Genomic DNA, 22,559 nt, shown 5'->3' with positions numbered 1-22,559 from the left:
AATTGGCACAGCTGCTGGAGCTCAATGCATTTGATTTGGCCCCAATTTACGAACTGTATTATCATGAGCCTGCCACTTCTCCTTCTTTCATTGCAAACCTCGGCAGCCCCTGCTCAGCATATTGCTCAGTAAATTACAAGTCTTAAAAGCGAGACCCTGGTTGCACTCAGCCAAGCTTGTAAAGGGGCCCTTTAAAGGATGTGTAATGCCTGTCCCAAAGGCTCTGTTCTTCTCTCGAGCATAAGAGATCTGAACGTTAGTTTTCATTGTCCTTCCCTTACTTCATATTATCATTTTTCTGCGATGTTTTTTTCACCCAGTGTCGACTTTGTCTCACTGGGTGAAAGCTGAAGTGTAATTTAAATCATGTACTTGAAGTCAGAGTTGTGTTGGGACAGAACCGTACCCTATTTGATATTTCTTGAGGACTTTTAGACACAAACCCTTTCTGCTGGTTTGTCCCAGCTGCCAGGAAACTGTGCAGAAAACATCAGAAAAATTACTCTTGTTCGGAAGACATTTTTTTATTGCATTACAACCCAGTACATAACCTTTTCTCCCTGGGAATAGGCAGCTCCTTCCACTCCGCATTTTGCTCCACACAGCTTGGCTGTCCTGAGCCTACCTGAGGAAATCACCGGGCTCTGATTTTCTGCTGGAGGAATGGGGAACGCCATGTGGATTGCTGGCACGTACAGAAAGTTTTGCTTTACTTTGTTTTACTCGCAGCCAAATCCCTTCCTGATGGCCCGTTCTGCCTCCTTGAAACCTTCCTACCCGGAATATTTTGTAACGTGAAACATCCCACAGACGTGGTGCCGGGCTTCGGTGCCTGCAAAGTCACCTTGTGCGCGAGGGCAGCCTGGCGAGCCTCCCCGCCAGCTGGAGCCAGGGGCACCGCAGCCAAATTCGAGCTCAGGCCTTAATGAAGGGGAAACATTGCAAGCAGCCCCTCCTTGGGATGGAAGAGCAGCCTTGCCAAGTTCCTCTGGTTTTTTGAGTTTTGTCAGAAATTTCTCTAATGGAAACAACAGTACTTATGGAGCTACACTCTTCCAGACAGCTCTGATTTAATTCAGAATTGGGTAATATTTCTTACCTGTGTAAGGAAAGCTTAAAGAACGATCGATTCGGATATTATGAATTTAGTTGCAAATGTACTAATTCGTATGAAACACACACTACATGTGCGTTAACGTGTTGCTGTAGCTGGTGCACGCCTGGGCACATGCCATGTGCTGGAGCACCGAAGCTGTGACCCAGTGCCCAGAAATCCCCGAGGCAACTGCACAGACCCGCAGTGATAACAGACCTCAGTGAGCTAGTGGAAAAAAATGTTGTTGATAAGATGCAGCTAATTTGTGGATTAATGGAAAACAGCCTGGGACACTTAATTTGTGGTAACCTCGCAAGGTGAACATGATAAAATCATTCCAGGAGCGTTAGATTTTGTCTAAATTGACTTTCCAGGTTCAGACTAGGTTTGAGGGTTTAAATGGCTGAGGGCTCGTACACTAAATGAGTTTGTAGGATTTTAGGACCTCTCTCTACCCCAAGCCTGGAGTCAGGAAATCCCTTAGGGGTTTCGATTCTGAGTCCTTCTTGTCCCTGCATACCACAGGCTGAGTACCTGCTGCCAGAATGCCTGTCAGGAAGCAGGCTCCCACAGGTCAGCGGCTCCCTCACTTTTTTTCCTTTGTGGTTCTTAAAGTCCTCCTTTGGGCCAGGCTTTGCAAAGAACGAGGGCTGCAGGCCCCGTCCTGCAGCCTACAGCCGTGGTTGTGCACCGTGCTCCAGATGGACCAACCCAGGGGACAGAGCAAAAGCAAAAGGAGGTTTAAAATACCTGTGGCTTGCAGGAACCCAGAATGTGAATGGGCTTGGGGACTGCATGTGCTGAAGAAGGGTACGTCTCAAAAATCAGCCTACTGACTAGCTATGGATGTTGTTCTTAATAGCTATACTTGGAATGTGAAACTTATTTATTTTTTTATTATTTGAAAGGATAAGAGATATTGAATATTTGGCTTATCTAAAAAGAAATTAATTTATATATATATATATTCTTATTTAGGACCAACTTTTATTAATATAGAGATCGGCACAAACTTCTAGCGCAATCACATCGTCACTGTGAAATGCATCATTCGTCATTAAGGAGCATTGGTAATTTAGTTGCTGAAATGGCTAAAGCTGTAATTAATCCTGGTGGAACAAGCAGCAAGTGCATTTGCTTTGTTAGGGAGCTACCTTAAAAAAAAGAAAAGAAAAGAAAAAAGAAGCAAACCAGGTGGAAGTGAGTTACTTAAAACCAGAACACCTGCTTGTGACTTAAGTCTTAATTGTGATCAATTGTTTCCAGCTGTAGGTGTTGACAGCTTCGCTCACAAACATTTTTTTTTTTTCCACTCTGTCTGCCCTTCACAGGAGAAGTTTAATTATTTGTCTGGATATCTTTTTGCTTTTTCTTTGTACGAAATGCCTCGTGCTCTTTGGTGGTGCCAAGAAACTTCTCCCCAGGTGAGCGGCTTCCAAGGAAGCTGGGGAAAGGTGGTTTTGGTGGTGGAGGAGCTGGCTCCAGGGCACATCATACCCTGCGGCCGGAGGAGAGGACGTGTTGGGCGAGCACGATGCTTCAGGAGAAAAGGTACGTACAAGAGGCTGAAACTCTCAGCTCAGGGCTATGTATGTCAGGCGGCTGGCTTGTTGCTTGGGTAGGGATGGATGTGAACCTCTCGCTGCTTAGCAAGTGGATGCAGCGCCAGGCGTTTTGCAGATAGTGGTGACGGTGTTTGCACAAGGTGGTGGTGAAGTCTTGCGGTTTTTCCAGTGTGTGGTCCTGGGTGTTATATCAGACGATGCTGCTCCTCTGGTTTGTTGCCAGAATGCTTTTTATTATCACTACAGCAGTGGCTGGGGAGGCAAGTGTCAGCGTAAAAGGGGATGGAGAAAAAGGAGGAGGTCGGGAAGCACAGCCAAGATCAAAGGCTCTGTCCTCATGGGAGGACACACAGGCAGCATTGAGCGATAAAGTGATACCCATCAGAAGAGAGAGATGGAAATGTTAATTGTGGTAATAAATGCATCTCCACAGCCTGTTCCAGCATCCCAGAATGGGTTTTGCAAAGCCTTTGGCGGTGAAAGGGAGTCAAGGTGGTCCATTGCTAGAAAGGATGTGACAGAAGGCATGCTTTTTTTTTAAAAAAAGTCAGTTCTTTATTTCCGTTTAACATGTTGCACTGTGTGTGAGGTATTTGTGTTTTGCACCATGCTGGGGTGGTTTTGGTCTCCATCGCAGTGGTTTTAACATTGCAAATGCATTCTAAACAATAATTTCCCTTATGCAGCAATAACCTAGGAATAATTAACGAAAACCATCTATCTCTGCTTTCTATTTAAGAATGATTGATTAGTATGTTTGACAGATATTAATGTGGCAAACAAATATTTTGGAGAAAGAGGAATAAGAAGTCCTAAAAGTGTAAAATACAAACTAGCGCCAGCTTCCTCCTGCTGCAAGAAGCAGAAACCGTGATCCCTTCTGCCACAGCTGGTGTTTGTCTAGGGATAATTTGGGTTTTGCCAGGTATGTGGCTGGAGATATTAGACACAATCAGGCAGCTTCCCCATGAGTCTGTGTACGTGCTTTTTTTTTTTTTTTAAGTAATGTTTATGAAATTTTTTTTCCTTATCTAGTTAATTCTGCAGTTCCTCGTGTATGCAGCAATTTGAGTCAACACCGAGTAAACGTATGTTTTCCATCAGGCTGCCAGGGTGCAATCATTTCCAGCCTGCAGGAGCAATCACTTCGGCAGAACCTCTTTGAATTAGTGGCAGGAGGAAAGCTCCTCAGTGCCCGCCTGGGTCCCAGGGTGAGGATGTGCCATGCAGGGCGCTGGGCTCTGGGGGTCAGCACAGCCAAATGAATGAGCGCGGGCCTGGCGAGCGAGAGGCATTTGCAGTGCTGAATCTTCACGAAAATTATGTTCCTCGGTGTTTGGAAACATATGGCTATGATTTTCTTCTTGTGCAGTGCGGCTGAACTATATTTTGCATATAGATTGGGATCAAATGTACTGTGATAGAAATCTTTCCTAGTCTTCCAGCTTCTGTGTATCCGAGCCCCTCATTTGATGACACACGATAAAAACACCTTGCAGACAAGAAGCAGGAATTTTTAAGCCACGTTTTGTTATTTGTTTTGTGGTGTGAGGTGCAGGGGCAGGGAGCTGAGGCACAGCTGGTGGGAGCAGGTGGGGGAGTCCCAAATGGGTCCTGCAGGTTGTAGGGGCTGCAGCCTTAATTAAGCTAATATGGACTACCTGTGAACTCTTCCAGGGCATGTGTTATGTGTTACCCCATTTCACAGTTTGAATCCCTACTTACTGGTATCCCCAAAATTTCAGAGATCACAATACTGGTTTTGTGAGGCCTATATGTATGTTCTCCGCTGAGCCCCACCTGGGGTGACCTCCTTGCACATGTTATACCCATGGCTGTTGTGGACTTGCAAAATGTTAGGGTCCAGAGGACAAGTAATGTCTGATGTGCAAAAATATCCCAAAGCTGTTGACTGCTCTGGGGTTGGCCACGTCCATAACCATTCCTCTTAAGCCACGGGTCCCCTTCCCTCCCAGCAAATCTGATGGAAGCAGTTGTGTCACGGGGTGAAGAAGTGCACAGAGAAGGGATCCATCTGGAAATGAGCTGGAAAAAAGGTACCAAGTGATAAAAGTGATCAGACTTCCCCCAGCCCGACCAGCCTGCTGGTTGGGCCGGGTCTGGGTGAGCAGCCTCCTCCTGTCAGGTCACTTATCTGCACAAAGTTATACCGTGCACATAGCTAGGGGGTATGAATAGGAAATTATTAGACCTTTTTTCTTTGCCAAAATGTCCTGGGAAAGCTGAGGAAAGGGATCATGAATCACAGTAACTGGTGATACTGGGAACTGCACCTGACATGAGGACTGCCTGGTACTGGTATGGTCAGGGTGATTTCCCTCTCCAGCTCTTCTCTGTCTCATAGACCTCCATTAGCATCGTATTTAGCAGATGAGGTCTTCATTCACGCAGGGTTGCTTGGTTGACCGAGCGTGGTGTTTCAGCTACAAGACCTTCCTGAAGTCCCCTTTTATTCCAGAGGAAACTGAAGTTTATCCCACCAGTACCCCACTGCAGGTCAGGTTAGCAACAAGACATGCGGTGCTTGGCAAGGTGACTTCAAAATTTGCACTGAAGGACACTGTTTTGGAGAACACGAGTGATTTGGAGATGCCATAACAGGAAGAGTGAAATAGATGTTCTCTAGATGCTGGAGTCTGGGATTCAGATCTGATAGAAACCTAATTTAAGTCTCAATGACATTACCTAGAAGCTGCTCAGCTTGATAAATAACACTTAGAAATTTCTGGAGGTCAGAGAATGTTTTTGTTGAATGGGTGTAGGTGGTTGCAGGGCAAATAATTACTCTTGGTTGAACTTAGAGCCCCCTATTTGTTGTGGTCTACCTACTTTTTTAATACTTTTTTTTTTGTAATTTTGAAATACAAACTCAAGAAATAAGGCTCAAGAGGTTATTAGCATTTCACTTTTCTGTCGTAACACAGTAGCAGGCATCGTTTAGGAAGGGACTGATTGCCTGTGCTGTTGCTGCCTTGTTGTTGAACCAGAAAACCTTCTATTAGTTTATGGAGATGAGATTTAGACTTACACAAAAACTTGACACCATGCCATGTTTTTAATTAGTTTTTTTTTGAAAAGATACGTGAGATGACACATGCACACACCATCGTTTCTTAGCATGGCTGCTAAGGAGAAAGTCTTTGGTTCTGAAATTTGTATCTTTTTTTGCAGTTAACTCATTTTATAATTGTAATTTAAATAGGTCAGGGCCATATGCCTCTAGTTTTACTCTTCCATAGAAACCACCTTTCTTCTTCACTTGGCCTGTCGCTTTTAATGAGAGAGTGTCTAGATTTGATCCCAAGTAGATATAAAAGCAAAAGGTGAAATCAAGACCTGACACTTGATAAATCTCACCATTGCATAATTTTAAAAGAAAGTGAGCATTTTCATTTTTTTTTCTTGTCAATTTTGATTTTAAGACCTCTGATTCCTCAAATCTCTAGGTTTGAGCAGGATTGTTAGTGGAGCCTGGTCTTGAGGCCTCTTCAAGGCCTACTAACTTTTGGAAGATTTCTTTACTGGAAAGTAATCAGCTTTACGTAGACAGGTCAGAGTGTGTGTGTGTGACACGATCTGTTGTCTGATCACTTTAAAACATCCCCTGAACTGCTCAGTGCATTTCAGTTTCACATTTTGGCAGATTAACAGCTGGCAATATGTCCCATAGCCTTTGGTAAATCCAGCCTTAATTAACTGACATTTTAGTGGTCCCTGGCTTCAATATAACTTAATTTAATTTGTTGGGCATGATTCTGTACACACGAAGTCTGTAGCCAAACTTGCGTTCACATCCCTGCTGTAGTGGTGCCAGTCCACCATCAGCTACTTGCAAGTGTTATTAAGAGCTGGTCCGGAGCCCAGATAAAGGCAGTGCAGAGATAGCAGGAGGTTTCACAAGCTCTGTGTGACTACATATTTGTAAATAAGTTATTTATTTATTTATTTTAAGAGAAGGCATTTGCTGGACGTGTCCTCCCTGGTATAGGATAGTCTCTGCTGTGGAGCTGGGGGCTCTCACGCACGTCCCTGCAGCTCCCTCCTCCCCAGCTCAGTTTAATATTGTCCCCAGCCAGCAGTGAGAGACCTCCAAAATACACCAAGAAAGTACTTGTTTGCAACCTTGCTGGTGTTTGCAGTTGGCTTTCTAAAGGGATAGAAAGGAACTGAGCTGCTGAGCTCTTATTGTGTTTAGGGAATCCATCTTCTGCAGTTCCTTAGAGAAATGTCATTTGAATAATGTGTCTCCACTAAAACAGGTATTTTAAATGTAAAATAGAAATTGTAAACCTCTCTTTGATTAAATGTATTTTGGGTTCCTTTTCCTATCCCACGTCTGGGCTCCAGCCTTGGAAGATAAGCCAGAAAAATGTTTCCCCTCCTCTTCTAATGCAGGTCATATTTGTGCTGTTGAATGAAGCTGTCTGTAGCCTAAGAGTACACAAAAGATGTGCAGAATGTAAGCTGTACAAATGTTAGCACTTGAGCCCGAAGGCCCCTATTAAATTGGCCCACATATTTGCATGTGTATTTACTTAATTCCTTCCTTTTTACCTATTAAATTCAGTGTGCCAGGGGAATGTTTCTGTGGTTTACTTGCAGGTCAGCTGCACCACTTCTCGCCTACAACTGGTGTTGTTGCATCAATCTCTACACAAATAACGTTGATTCAGTATGAAGCTAAAATACTGTGTTTATAACCTAAAGTTTATGCTTTATCTGCATTGTTCACTGTGCCTCTAGCTGGAACATAGCCAGCTATTTCTCTGTGTTGTGTATTTGTTCTCCTTAGTGGCCCAAGAGTACAGACATGTCCTATAGTGATGTGAACTGGTTTGGTAATGTTATGTTCATGTAGGACCTCCTTGTTCTGATGGTGCTGTAGGAAAGCCTTTATAAGCTGATACAGAAGTAGCTTTAGAGTATTCATTTTCACATATCTGTCTCCTACAATTCCTGAAGGGCACGTTTTGTGTCTGTAAGGGTTTCATTTCCCTATGGGAGGGCGGGGGAATCTTGTCAAAACATCACTCTTCAAGCAGGTACTAAAACACGTGTTTTAAAGATAAATGTCATGACACCCCTATTTTACTCTTCTGTAGCTATAATGAACAGTAATTTGATAAGCGTACTCTGGGTGGCTTGGAGAGGCTATACCAGGCTTGGTTTGATGGCTTTGCTGCCTCTGTATTCATCACCTTTGTCGCTTAGAGACAGTTTCTCTCGAGCTCGTAACCTCGGCGGCTGCTTTCCATCCCTCACTGAGCTGCTGTGATCTCAGCCTCCTTCCAGCCAGGTTTATTTAAAACAGCCTTAATGGCATTGGAATCACGGAATGACTGAGGTTGGCAGGGACTTAAAGCCCTTCTGTTTCCAACCCCCTGTCATGGACAGGGGCATCTTCCACCAGCCCAGGTTGCTCGAACCCCATCCAGCCTGGCCTTGAGCACTTCCAGGGATGGGGCACCCGCAGCTGCTCTGGGCAGCCTGCTCAGTGCCTTGCCACCTTCATAGCAAAGAATGTCTTCCTTACATCTCATCTAAACCTCCCCTCTTTGAGTTTAAAACCATTCCTTTTGTCCTATCTCTATCTGCCCATGTAAAAAGTTGCTCTCCCTTTTTTCTATAAGCCTCCTCTAAGTACTGAAAGGCCACAAGAAGATCTCCCCGGAGCCTTCCCTTCTCCAGGCTGAACATCCCCAGCTCTCTCAGCCTTCCTTCCTAGGAGAGGTGCCCAGCCTCTGATCATCCTCGTGGCCTCCTCTGGACCTGCTCTAGGAAGTCCAGGAATACGGAGGAACTGTGCACGACCTGGTGGTGTAAGGCACTGCCAGGAACAGCTACAGAATAGAAAAAAAGTCAAGTCTGCCTGCAAAGCCCTGGATGACAGGAGGATGAGCAAATCCTGCTGCTGACAGGTAGCGACGTAGCTGGCAAAATGCTCATCCCTGCGAGCAGGCACAGATCCTGGCCTCTCCAGCAGTACCCCTCTCATGTGGGCCAGGAGGAGGCAGCTCCCAGCCTCACCGAGAGCCCCTCAGAGCCAACCTCAAGGCCATTTACCATGCTCAGGATACACTGCAGTTACTTTTTGGTACAATTTAAATAATTAATAGTGTATATTTTTTAAAATGTAACTATCACCTCAATGCATCAAGGATTTAAAGGAAAAATTAACTCCTTGATCCTCTTGGTGCAATATCGCTTCTACAAACTCTTCAGTAGGGACTGGGAAGCCTTGCTGATATTCTGAATATTGCTAAATGTTGCCTTTAACCATGCAGTGTTTTAGCGCGCAGAGGATGAAATTAATGAATCTGATGATAATGAAGGTATAACTGAATGAGACGAGCGTTATGCCTAGAAGCTAATCATCAAGCAATTCAAGTGAGGCTGCAATTATAAGATTAAGATTTGTGTGATAACATTGTTTACCTTTATATAAACCAAAATCCAATACTTAATAAAGCAGCAGCAAATTAAGTTAGAGGAGAAGAAAGTATAAGGGGTGTTGGGGGGAAATCTCTTACCTGCCACCAGACAGGTAGATCAGTTGCTGTATCTGTTGCTCAGAAAAAGCCTGGCATTTCTGGAGGCTGAAACAACAAAACCTTCTGGGGGCCCTGGGGGAGGCAGGGGCTCACCAAGGCAGGTGGAAGCGCGACCTTCGCTGGCTGTGCTGCAGGTGGTCATGGTGAAGTCCCAGTCCTCGTCCATGTGAGGGTTTTGGGAAACAAGGAAGGTTTTTCTGGTGACTCGACACCGAGGCACGAAGTGAAGCCCTGCAAACAGCCTCCTGCCCTCCCTTTTCTCAGCCTGTATCTTGGAGCTTCGTTAAGAAAAGTGACTTGGAAATGAAGGGATTTTACCTGCATGCAGCCAATGGCTGAAGGAGCAATACGTGAAAGAGGAAAAGGTCTGAGCAAGGGAGCTGGATCCGTGCGTGCATCTCCTTGTTGTTTTGTCCACCTTTTGCAGCCAGCCGAAGGAGGCCAGGTGCAGTCACCCCAGCAAGGGGACAGGCAGCATGGGGGGACTGGCTCATTTGGCCTGGGGAGAGGGAAATTCTTGTGTGTTGTGGGACAGGAGGAAGGACTGGACTTGTTTGAAGCGGGTAAGGTCAGTGCTCTGAGAAGAAGGCTGGAGAAAATACGAGTGGAGCATCCAGGGGCACGTGAAACCTCCCCAGGTGGTAGGAAGCATCCCAGAGCGGTGCATGAAATGTGCTGGTTTTCCCTGGAAGAAGCCAAAAGTAGGGCAAGAACCATTCAGTGTTTAATGGAAACCCGGTCCTGGAGGCTGGGAGGGGGAAGGAGGTCTGCCCCAGGGGCACTGGGCGGGGGTTTTTTAGGGATTATTTTGGCTACCAAAGCTGCCAGAGACAGAGCCGTTTCCACCACACGATGGCATCAGTTAGGCACTGAAGGAAGGCAAGGCTGCAGAAGGACCTCGGGAGACGAGAGTGGGTTTAAAATAAAAACAACGTTTCAAAATTAATAGCAGACTAGTATGAAACGGGCATTTGTCACACAAATGTCTCCCACAAAATTATATTATCGAAGAGCTTATTTCTGATGCATAAAATGAAATTGCCGCTCATCAGATGAGCCAGCACGGCTGCTGACGGTGGGACTAGTGGCGTGAGCAAAATTTTGCTTGCAAATGCTTTTCTGGTTTTTGTGCATACAAGATCTGAGTGGGTTTCGGTTCTCTGCTAGGTCTCGTAAAGGCTATCGGTTGTTTGCTGTAAGCTAACAACAAATATTTACCCTTGTCTGACGCTCTCCTAACGTGCTGCCTAAGGTCTCTACTGCCGTTTGTTTTATGCAAGTCCTCATTTAGATGCTCTGTGCTTCACAGACAAACACACATACATAATTTCTTCTCAGTCCTTTTTCAGGGCTTCCTTTTATCTCTGTGTGGCCTCAAAAATTGTTTGAAGTAAAGACGTACCTGGATACTCGTGGTGCCCCATATTTCTCTGTCCATAATCACCAGCTTACCTGAGATTTATGTTAATTTAGATCCTTTTGTAGTTATTACTAGAAATAATTGAAGAATACTTTACTACTTCTTGGTCTTTTCAGAGATGTCAGAGTTGTGGATAGCCTCTTTCTTTTTTGGTTTTTAAAAATACCAAAAAAGAAATATCAGAAATTCAGAAATACCTAAAATCCTCTTTTGTACCTGATTTTGTGCTATTCTCCAAGAAGATGAAGAGGATCTTTGCAGTATCCCAGTGTGGCCACACTCCTATGCATACAAACTGCTTTAAAAAACAACAACAACAAAAATCAACAACCCAGCTCCTTCTTGATTCCTGCAATGATTTCTCTCTGCTTTTTTTTTTTTTGCTAATTTGGTTTTAAAAGCACAGGTTATCAAAATGTCACGTTAGTGGACATAGCTCCTGGTGTCACAAGATTATGGCAACTCATTTGGAGATATACCAAGTGTTAACCACAGGTTCTCTTTCGCCTTGCTTTACAACTTATAGCTGCCAAGGGCTTATTTCTTTCAACTGCTGTGTGTTGTTTCAGCTTTTGTAGGACTTGCAGAATTCATGTCTTGTTTTCTCATTGTTTTAGAAGAAATAGTAGGCTTTAAGGTCTGTACTGCATGTGTAAGGCAGAACAGGGGCATAAGATAGTGAATTGCCTTAATAACCCTTCTAATAATCTAACCAGCAAACTTGTATGGCCCACATAATGTAAAGCAATGCTGAGCCTCCATTCAGCTGTACCATAATGTGCACACTCTTTTGTTCCTCTTGCAGCTATCAATTTATTTCTGAAGCATGAAGTGCTTTTGTAAGTGGTATTATAACAATGACCGATGTGCTTGATCTTGCATGTACTTCACACATGGAAACCCCCCTGAAGTCAATCGGTATTTGAGCTAGAGGGCTTCCAAGCCTGGCCTGCAATTTCTATCTGGGACAATATTCAGTCCCTCAAGAAAAAGAGAAAAAAAAAAAAAAGAAACCCAAAAGACATTGCTTGATTTGATGTATTTTTTCAGCATGGCTGATACAGGAGAGTTAAACAAGATGAGACTGACATAGAGACAAAGAAAGGCTTTTTCAAAACACAGCCACTCTCTGCAGTGGCTCTACCCTGGCTCCTCGATTAACTTTATCTGGATGGTCTCTGACAACACTTTCAGATTAGCACTTCAAAATAACCAGGAGGTCATCCCTTCCTCATAGCAGCCCCGATGGCCCCTGAACGGATGAGGGTATTGCATTTAAATCACTTATTCCTGCTCACCCTCAGCTACTCCCCAGTGCTCCTGGCTCCTCTCCTTGAAGAGAAGAGGCAGGGCCGAACTGTGCCGTGCTATGGGAAATCAGGGCTCTGCCTCAGACTTACCTCTCCCAGCACAATGCAGCTAGGGTGGTGTTGGCTATTCTGCTTTTTTATTATATATTTTTTTTCCCTGCAGAATTTGTGGGGTGATTGCAGCTGTGGGTGGCTTTTTTTAGTCTGCAGGTGTAAATTCCCCACAGTCTCTTCTGGGTTTCAGTATCCTGGCCAATAGCATTTACTTGAGAGAAGAAAACATTCATTTCTGGTGTCTGTTTCCCTCCTTTCTGCCAACAGAAGTGTTTCTCTTATTTTTATTTATTTATTTTTTAAGTGCCCGAGGAGGTGGTTTTTGTCTTTTGATTTCAGAAATGTTTGACAACTCCTGTTACCAGCCTTTTGTTTGAAATGTGCTGGAAATAGTCCTATTATTTTGCCTTCAATTCTACCTTCCTTTTATAGTCCATTTTAACTTCTTAATAGTGTAGATGTAGCATATCATTATATAATTTTCCCTACGTTTGTACACATCCATGTAATGGCTTTTTACCCTTCTTGGTTTGAGGCCCCTTTCTTATCAATCCATCATCAATTTATTTTAAGCATTTCCTAGAAAAGGCAATAAGGAAATAAAATAAGAAAAAAATAGGGAATAAAAAGGCAAACGATATAATTGCAAACCATGTTCTTTTGGCATCAAAGCTTTGGTGTCTTTGACAGAAAAGCCGCAGGACTCCAGAGCCTGGCATATGACAGAACGCCTCCAGCGGCTCGACGCATTTGCATTCACGGCGATACAATAACTGTTTCAGATGGAGTTTGGGGTGAGTTTTTGCTTTATTTTTGCGGGAGTACAGCCCTGAATTTTGGACGGCGATTGCACAACCGTGTGTCTTGTGGCACAACAACTCGCTTTGGTGTTAGTGTACTTCCTTACCGGTGGCCCCAGTGAGACAGAGGGCAAGCGCTCGTGCTCCTGACCCTGCGTGCGGCTGTGCCTGTCCCTCCTGGGTGAGGAACGGGTGGGGAATGGCCTTCAAAATGCACCACTTGTTGTCTGACAGCATGGAAAGTAAACTGTCACCTGCCAATCCCTGTACCATGGAATATATCTATACCTCTTTGTGTTTACTTCATCAAATTCCTGTCTTAGGACTGAGTATGGCATGAAGCAGAAGGTAAATTGGCTTATTTTTTTTTTTTTTAAAACTTCAACTCTACTTGTACAGCTCTACCCTCATACATAATGTATTCCTAAAAATGTATGCAGGTTTGAGCCGGCTGAACATGGTCCCCTGGGTTAGAATCAGTGCTACTTACAAGCTCAGGACGTGCCGGGTTAGTCCCCCCGCGCAGAAGGTGCAGGGGGTCTGCGAATGGATTTCCCCGAGCCTTGCAGAGGCGAGCTGGTGCTTTCAGAGCAGTGGGAGGAATTCCTAGAAGTGTTTCTGGGCTTCAGAGAAGGAAGCAGAGAGTGTCATGTAGCTTGGACAGTATGTTCACAGCACTGTCACGGACAAAAAAAAAAAAAAAAGGAAAGAGGAGGCTGGATGCTGAGGGGGAGAGTGCATAGCCCAAACAGAGCAGAAGTTCAGGTTTGAAACCAGGACTGCTTGGAGCTGCTTGCCTAGAAAGGGAAATTAGTCCCCAGCATAGTAGTGATTTGGCTGGAATTTTTAGAATTCAAACCCAAATGCAACTTGATGTTCAGGTGTGTTTGCGTGGGAGTTTCTGGCCTGGCACATTTCTACAAAGAATGCTGCCTGCAGGACAACCTTGTATGCAGTGGCCATCACCTGCAGTCATTATAGGACGTGCAGTTCTTAACTCTTAGTTAACAATCAAAGAGATGTGGTCCTCCTTTAAAGCCTCCCAGCCCGAGGCTCCGTGTTATGTTGTTCTGTACCACGCTGCTGCTCCTGGAGCAGGAACCAGCTAGAGATGAGAGCAGCAGAGGGGTCACCATGAAGCTCACCCAGAGCAGAGCTAATTGTAGGCTGCAGGAGGTCTGTTGTACGCATTTTATTTTATTTTTTTCCCCATGGTAGATATTTTCCCAGGCTTTTTGGCAGTGCAACTCTACCCGGTGCAGAGGAGGAGAACTAGCAGTAACCTCTCTGCTTGCCCCTCGCTAGTGCATGAGAGTGCTGGGGATGGCTCTGCTTGGGCAGCACTGCTGTTGTGTTTCCTCTGCTGGCGGATGGCAAGGAAAGAGTCTTCGTCTAATGAGGACTTTTCCCTGCTAAACAGCGAGAGGCTTGGTCAAGCTCTAATTCTTGGAACTTCCTTTAAAGTGAGAGATAGGCATATGCTGGTGATTATTTTATGCCAGAGTTATTTTATAATGTGATTGTTGGCAGTAACTGCTGGGAATTTTCCCCATAAATTAAACTGAGACTCATCAAATTAAATTCAGCTAGAGGCTGAGGCACTCCGCTCAGTACCTTTCCTTTCCTCTGCTTCTGCTGCCAGTCCCAAATACAACCGGAGCCTCCCTTGGCCAGCAGCCCTGCCCCAGGCTCAGCAAAGTTTTCTCTTTTTGCGAGAACAAAAGCTGGAGCGAGCCTGGAGCAGTCCCTTCAGACTGGCAGCGCGCACAGAGCAGGCAACAGATGCTGGTGGTTTTTTGTAAACCCAAAACCTAATTATGCTCAGAGCAGTCCCACAGGTCTGGAGGAAAAAAAAAAAAAGAAATACCAACAATTTGTGGATTCCAGTTATCACGGCTGGGTTTTAAAGCAGCAGAATGGTTTTTTTTTTTTTTTTTTTGGTGATGCTCCCTCTCCCTGGCCTGAGCAAAGCAGGCAGGCTGGGTGCAGTGATGGGCAGTGGGAGCTGAGCTCGCCCCGGGGGTACAGAGCTGGGGATGGGGCTGTGAGGGCAGGGGGGAACTGGGCAGCCGGGGTGAGGGCAGGTGAAGCAGATCCTGAGGTGCTTTTAGGGAAATCTGTCAGATTACACTGTCAGATTCCAGCGTGAATCTGCACAGCTTATTATGTGTGTTGTTTCTGAGTGGGTAGCTCTTGTTTTTTGTCTGCCTTGCACAGGCTTCATTCTTGCCAAAGCGTCTGCCCCGCAGGCCTGGGCAGCTGCGGAGCCTTGACCCTTTTCCGAGCCAGGCTCTCAGACAGCACGAAAGAGCCCAAAATATGAAAACTGCCTCTCAAGAAAACATAAATTATAAAGTGAACAACAATTGCTCCCTGTCAGGATATGGTTTGTGTAGTTTTTCCTCCTGCTTTGGGGGTACATGGAAGAAAAACGAGGCACTTCCCAGAGCCCTGAGGGGGCTGGTTGGGCTCCCAGTTCAACTGGAAGAACAGCCCAGGGCAGGTTTTGCACAACAGCTTTTGTGTCTCTGCAAATCTCCTTTCAGACACAGAAGGCTGATGATAGCTTCCATGTGTGAAACATAACCTAAAAGATTTTTATGCTGCGCGCTCTGCTTATGCGTGATGGAGGGGCAATGTTACAGCCTGGAGAAGAGATTGCTCTGAATCGTGCTTGCACAATGCCCTAGCAATAATTGGGAAGTAAACCAGTCCCTGTAAGCTGCTGGGGTCCTCTTGCAGAAACATCTCCTTCTCTGGAGGGCTCAGGTGGGAGAGGAGGCAGGGACTGGGGCAGCGGAGGGAGGACGGCAGCTTGCAGAGGGGTGAGCTCTGCCCGGAGTCCATCGAAGTGCTGTGCTGATTGAGAATCTGCTCGTTAGGCACTTGTTTGCCCTGGGAGGTGTGCTAGGTTCAGCCTTGGCATTGCTAAAGGAAAGCAAATGCTGAGACAACAGTTGGACAAAGCTGGATCAGTCTTTTTAGTAGCCTGGCATAATTTGTTGCAGCTGAGTCCTTCCAGCAAATCCTTAAGATTTTCAGCAGCTATAAGCTTTTTATAGCAAATCAGATTTTTGCACCCATCTGGTTGACTGGTTTTAAACATACATCTCTCAAGTTGGCTTGTTAGGTTTTGTCAGTATCAAAAAGAAAACCCACAATGTGCAGCGGAGTATTCATCTGTAGCTGCTTTTGATGACTTATGCCTCTTGCAAATGAACACAAATAACCAAGAAAAGTGGTTTGCTTATGAAATCCTGAAGACAAAAGCCTCAAACCCAGAAAAGCAACAGGTTGGCTTGTTGAAAAAACCCAGCCAAGCTGACCATGGTTGCTAATGTGGGTTGAGCACGACTGTTGGATGTTATTGGCATTTTTGCTGGATTAAATGATCACATCTACAAAGGGTCTGAAGCGGTTTTGCTGTTAAGATTCTAGCAGTAAAGCTGAAAAAGGGTCTCAGCAGCTTTAGACCTCACTGCTGCTTCAAGATGTAGCCCAGGACAAATTTACAGCTAAGCCCACTGCGTTCCTTATAACGAAACATTTCTCTGGTTTAAGGTATGGAAAGGATACATCCGCATTTCTGCGGTGCAGTGCACGTGAGGAAGGAGCTGGGTTGGGCTTGCCGTGGCCTGGTTAGCCTGCCTGCTGAACAGCTGGTGATGGTTGGTAGTGACCTCTCCTCTGGCCTGTGTAAGGCTTCGGAGTATTTGAGGTAGGGAATCTCTGATGCTTCAATTTATTTTAAGACCCCTACTTCCAGTGGGCAGTGAAATCAATGGGGTGAATGCTTCACGTGGAAACCTCTGCCCTGTACAGAAGACCCAGGGTATTTCACGTGGTGGGGCCAGGCAGTGCGTGGCTCCTGGCTGGCTGCTGGCTTCGAGGTTCATCCGCCGTGGGATGTGCAGCCCCCCAGAGCTGGGCTGCAGCATGCAAGGTGCGATCTTGGCAAGGGGAGTGTGCTTTGTGGAGCAGCCGACTCTTTCCGCAGCGCCTTTCAGACAGCTCGGCAGTTCCGAGCTTTTTATAGCAAGTCAAATTTCTTCACCCATCTGCTTGTCTGCTTATGAAAATGCATCCCTCTGCTGCACTTGTTACATTTCATTACTGTTAAGTAAAATAAAGAGTCAACACACCTTGCCCACCAGTTTATTCATCTGCATCCGCTTTTGATGAAGTACACCTCCTGTAAGGAGGCGCACAGCTGCTCTGGATGTGTGCATCGCCCCCTGCTACAGCTTCCAGGCCCCTAATAATGAAATCAACTTCATTAATGAGGAGCATAAAGGTAACGTGCACCAAACCGAATGGCCGCACTGGGCAGCTTTCCAGGCAGATGTATGTTGGGTACGTGATGCTGATGCTGTCTTTCATGAACAATTAAATTTCCCTTGATTACCCCCTCCTGAGAAGGAAAAGTAGAAAAAGAGGCAGTATTGTTAATGGGTAGCTTTACCTCTGATTGCTTAAGTGCCTTCACTAAGATAAGATTCAGTAAAAAGTCAGTTAACACGTGAATGGAAATGTTAGAAGCTTGCTTAGGCTTCAGACATCGCGTTTGTCAGAGACTTCGCGTGCCATGGCCATGGTCTGTGCTCCCTCTGCATCTCTGCTGGTCCTGGCCTCTCCGGGGGATGACAGCACACGGCTCTGGTCCCCAGGGACAGCCTCAGTAGCTTGCTCTAATTTTGTCTCATTGTCTGCAAGATCTTAAAAATTAAGAACGCTGCACATGTTTTATTGCACCGAATATAAACAGTCAACCCTCAGTGGGAAAGTTAATTAAAATGGCCAATGCATCATATTCCCAATCATCTGAGCAGTGCTCGGTGCTCCCTGAGCCCTGACCCGTGCCCTCGGGACGTGCTGCCCGAATCCGGGTTGTGCAGACCCAGGCACACAAACGCTGTTTGTTGTAAAGACAAAAATGTCCAGTTCTAGCACAGTGCTACACTGCAGACTAAGACACAGCTAATGAAATCGTACCTCGGATTAAATACTAATCTTTTTCTTTTCCTCCTGCCTTTCACTTCCACTGTGTCTGTCTCCAAGTTTCCAGGTTCACCTGCTTGGGGTTAAAAGGGTTCACTCTGTTTTTCTTTCTCTATCTTTCCATCATCTTAATACTTATTTTTTTGTTGTTGTTGTTTCCTTCCATTTGCTGGCATTTCCTTAGCTGGTCGATGGCTAAAGTGGATTGTTAAGAACCAATTTTACAGCTTATACGAAGGCACTAATATCCACTGACACATGCATCATATCGCACTTTAGGTGGCCACGTTCTGCCTCCTTTCACTTCCTTGTCATTTTATTTGGGAACGGTGTCATCCCTGTCCCGAGCTGGCCTGCAGCTGATCAGCTGCCACGTTTCTGTAACTGGTAAAGCGATTCCAAAGTGTGTGTATTTATTTATTTTTGAGAAGCACGTTGGCTTCCTTCCCATAAGGCATAAGCAGAGGGAATACTGTGTGGATGTGAGGTGATGCTCAACATTCCTCATCTTGTAAGGAAAAGTCTCGGTGATGCTCGTGGGACGCCCAGTTTTATTTATTTGGGTTTATTGCAAACTTCTTAACCGAGGCTGCGGGCTGTGGTGCAAACCCTTAGAAATGAACAGTACTAAGAATCAGTACTATAGCAAGTAAACCTACCCCTTCCCCCTAAGCCCACTATTTTTCCTTTAAATAAATCTGCCATTATGGAGCAATAATCAGAGCCACAGTGTCTTTGTCAGCCGCGGATGCTGCAGCCCAGCTCTGCGGTGTGCTCCGGCACCGCCACTCTCGTTCTGCAGGGGGTATCTCAGCCAGCCACGACTGTGCTCTATCTGTTTATTTATAGGATCAAGATTAATGTAGTGTGGATGAGAAACATGTTTATTTATAGGATTGTGACTAATGTAGTGTGTGCATTGTACATCAGTGAGCGTTAATGGCTCTTCCTCTGCTCTCGGCTCGTGCCTTGCCCCCGCACGAGAAAGCTGGGTGCTGCCCCAGGTGATTTCGGGTCCATCACAGGACCTTGTGCACCGTACCCATTACCGGGGCCAGAAGCCGATGTTTCCATAGTGAGTAATGGCTTGGGGTCCTGCGGTGTTCACTGAGATTTAGCAGGGGCGACATTTAAACCTGCGGGATGACACGGATGGGAAGGGATCCATTTTTCATGTAGCACCCATCAGAGTTAAGATATTTCCAAGTGCCTGGGAAATAACTGAAATCTGGAGTGTTTGTCTGGGGACTCTGACAGCAATTATGTCAGTCATTATGAAATGAGGTGGAAGCAGCAAAAGATCTGAAAGGAGCCCTGTACCCAGAGGTAACCACCACCACGACCTAACATGGTCTGTGTTTGCTTGTACCAAGAGCCTCAGTGCTGGGCGTGCAAAGCCCAAAGGCACCACGGGGCCCAGCATCCAGCCCCGTGTATCTGAATCCTGCCTGGAGGGGTTATATTTGTTGGTGGAAGAACCTAAAACGACTGGAAGTTGGCAGTGTTTGTTCTTTACGATGCGCTGCACATTTCCATCTCCCCTGAGAAGGCTGGCGGGGACCTGCAGCATTCTGGGGGCTGTGGTTTCAGTGCAGAGGAGCAGGACGTGACTTACCGCAGCTCTGCAGAAAGCTGCTGTCGCTGGTTGAGCTACATAATGCTTGGGGAGCTGCCCGTGCCAAGCTTTACAGCATCTTCATTTCATACACATCTTGAAAATGCAGGAAGAATGAACTGCAGAAAATCTGAGAGCTGAATGAGAAGTTGTGCTGTGCTTGCTGCCCACCCAGGCAGGGGGAAAAGAGGGCCACAGGGACTGCTGTTGAAAATGCAGGATGTGGGCATGTGCTAGATTTGATGTACCAACCCGAGGTGTTTGTGCATCGAGTGTGGGCTGGGGGAACCCCATCAGATGTCGCTGGCTGGAAGGGGGGATCCTGGCAGCCACGCTGGGGTGGCATCTGTGAAGGTACCTGGTTGCTGGATGGAGCCTGGGATGGTGGGTTCGTAGCCTGCAGAGGAGGTTTCTGCATGACAAACTGTCCATTGCTTTGGCCTATTCTTGCCTCTTCCTCGTGCTTCCCAACTTGTTGCATCATTGCTAAACCCTCCCACGTGCAATGTGACAAAAGGAGCCTGCCCCACAGCTGGTTCTGCCTGCACGGCCTTGCCTGGGAGCTTTGGGGTTGGAAGGGAAACAGATTGTGCAGGTAAAGTAGTGGTGGTCCCTGGCCACAGTTTGGGAAACAAATCTGAGAGCTTCCTGCCAGCAGCTTTATTAGGCAATCTGGCAAGAACAAAAGGCACCGGGCAGGGGGAGTGCTGCTTGGCAGCCCCAAAAGAGCTGTGTCCTAGGCTCCTGGGCAGCCCCGCCGCGCTGCGTTATTTTCCATTAATATTTTATCAAGCAGCAGAAGAAAGTTTCCCTTTGAAGTTACACACTGCTAAATCAGCTTCTTATTATAGCATTAAAATAGTGACAGTTTTGCTTGGGGGAAAGGGAGGCAGGCAGCCCCGCTATAAATACTGCATTGGAGCAGTTAATAACTTTAGGAATAAGCAAGTGCTACAAACCAGAAATTTGCTTTCTGTGCCCCCTATAGCTGAACCTGCAACAGCTCAGACCTTGTTAGTTAGCCCTTTCATCCTTTCTGAGTTGAATGCAGGCCCTCGAGGGAGCACTTCGGGGCTAGATGGTACCAAGTCCGCAGGTACCATAAAAATGAACATTTTCAGGATGATGTGCTGGGCTAGCTGGGAACAGAGATGGAAACGCACTGTGCTTAGATCAAACTTTTTTCTATCAGTTAGTGTAATAGGGGAAGATGTGTGTGTCTTTATTGTGTAGTTACATCTCGCCGGGCTAAAAGCTTGTCTGGGAAAAAATCTCTTTCCTAGTGGACAATAAGGAAGGCGCTTTGGCAAGTGTAATAAAAACTGACCAGCACACAGAGTTGTAAAGATGAAAAGTGCTATAAATGTGTCACTACCTGTTATGTGCTTTATATGAGAGATTTGCAGCAATCAAGACAAGCTGCCCATAGGGAGTACATTGGGAATGTGGGAAAAGGGATTGTGCTTACAAGAGGAACAGGTGTACGGAGCCTGGGGTAGTCCTTCCTGAGAAGCACATTTTGGAAATCTGTGTTATTAGTGGCACGACAGTGAGGTTTAAATACAAAACTATTTGATCGCTATTTCTGGGGCCAAAGCAAGCAGCAGCAGGATGGTCCAAGGGTGGCCACAGGGGCTGAGGAAAGCCCTTTGCTCTCCTGATCCACGTGAGCAGGAATCTGAGGCTGAGCAGAAGGGATCGCCCATTTGCTGGAGCAAAGGAAACTTAGAAGCTGTTAATGAAAACGAGTTGTCCAAACGGTGTTTTGTGATCAGATTTCTTTCGATGGATTTAGCTGAAAAGAAACTTCATGCTGATCAGCTGATGGCAAGTTTAATTTCATCTCTTTTTCCCTCAGGACGCCTTGTCTGCCCCATTTCATTATCTCTCTGCAATTTGTTCGCTTGGGAAGGGCTTTCTTTCTTTTTTCTTTTTTTTTTTTTTTTGTCGTTGCTTTTTTAACTACATGTTTGCGTAGCCACTGGCCTAACCTCAGGTGGATCCATCATTAATGTCTTTCTTATAAACTGCTAATGAAGACGCATCCAGTGTAGGCACAGGAAAGTGTTTGGGTGTCTCGGAGCTAGCACTGTTCCTGCGCCTGTCCTCAGCCCCATGAGAGCCTTGCTCTTCCCTGGCTATCCACAACATCGCTTGGGGAAAAAAATAATGTCATTATGCTGATTTCACGTGTGTCATCAAAAGCCTCTAATGTTTAGAGCTAAAAGCTTAGCACGTCTTATCCCTTACTATATCCAGCTAATGTTTTATTCTGAACAAAAATAAAGTGAACAAGGTAATCCCTTAAGTTAATAATTTAAAGAATCAATAATAATTCTAAATGCCTTGATTTGCTTTCTGCTTTGAAATTTGGCTTAGCAAAATGTGTACCTCCAGCTCCTCTGCTAGAAAATGGCCAGATCCCTTTTGAAGTGATGGGCTCTTTTATGGCTTTTTATCTGTTAATAATATTTATAATCTAATGGGGAACAACTTTCCAAATCTGTTTGAAATATTTCCAAGCTGCTTATCATGATGTAGCATTATAATCCAGCACTAATTCACATTAGCCAAGGGTTGGATTTCAATTAATAGTTGCAATACTTAAGTTTATTTAGCTAAACCAAAGTAATTTTTTAAGTAATGCACAATGAATTTTTAGTGGTTGTGCTGGAGTAATGGGGGAAACCCGTTCTTCACATGTACAGTTCATTTAACTTCTTTGAACTTTTAGCCTCTGCATAGTTTTTCCTTTGTATGTAAATCTAATCTATCCTTCCTGCTAGGGGGATATTTGGTATCCTAATACTTCTCTTTCTAAATAATACTGCTGAGATTTCCACTTGTGGCTGTGTTTTTTTTTTTCTTTTTTTTGAAACCGGTGTTAAAATGATAACATGAGTTAACAGCGTGGCCTACCTTCAGAGGATCGGTTGGCACTTAGGAAGCAGTAAGCTTTGTTTTTAGGCAGTGATCTGGTGTTCATAAAAATCAGCAGGAAATTGTTACTGGACAAGTTTTATCAATCATTTACAAAATTGATATATTTTTTTTCTTAAATCCAAGGACTCAAAAAAAAAAAAACAAAACCAAGGCCCATATTTGCTCTGTCCCAAGGCTTCTCAGCCC

The 22,559-nt window shown here is 45.3% G+C and overlaps 1 protein-coding gene across 7 annotated transcripts in view; it reads left to right on the top strand.

Moving 5' to 3' along the window:
* Nucleotides 1-1,483: 1,483 nt before the first annotated feature.
* LOC310881255 (uncharacterized protein) overlaps nucleotides 1,484-22,559 on the top strand; it is a 59,008-nt gene continuing 37,932 nt past the window's right edge. For 4 of the 7 annotated variants that reach the window (XR_014572277.1, XR_014572278.1, XM_083798323.1 and 1 more), the window contains exons 1-3: nucleotides 1,484-1,669; nucleotides 1,798-1,906; nucleotides 2,428-2,647. Coding sequence is in view for 3 of the 7 variants with exons in the window: in XM_083798323.1 (XP_083654449.1) it covers nucleotides 2,479-2,647 (169 nt within the window). In the remaining 4 variants the exon portion in view is untranslated. Of the gene's footprint in view, nucleotides 1,670-1,797; nucleotides 1,907-2,427; nucleotides 2,648-3,696; nucleotides 7,315-12,707; nucleotides 12,812-22,559 lie in introns of those variants that run through there. The other 3 variants (XR_014572279.1, XM_083798324.1, XR_014572280.1) reach the window with 2 other exon arrangements.

This window comes from Anser anser, assembly GCF_964211835.1.
Source record: "Anser anser genome assembly, chromosome: 14".
Classification (NCBI taxonomy): domain Eukaryota; kingdom Metazoa; phylum Chordata; class Aves; order Anseriformes; family Anatidae; genus Anser; species Anser anser.
The sequence above is the reverse complement of the archived record's forward strand: the minus strand, read 5'-3'. Positions and strand labels throughout refer to the sequence as shown.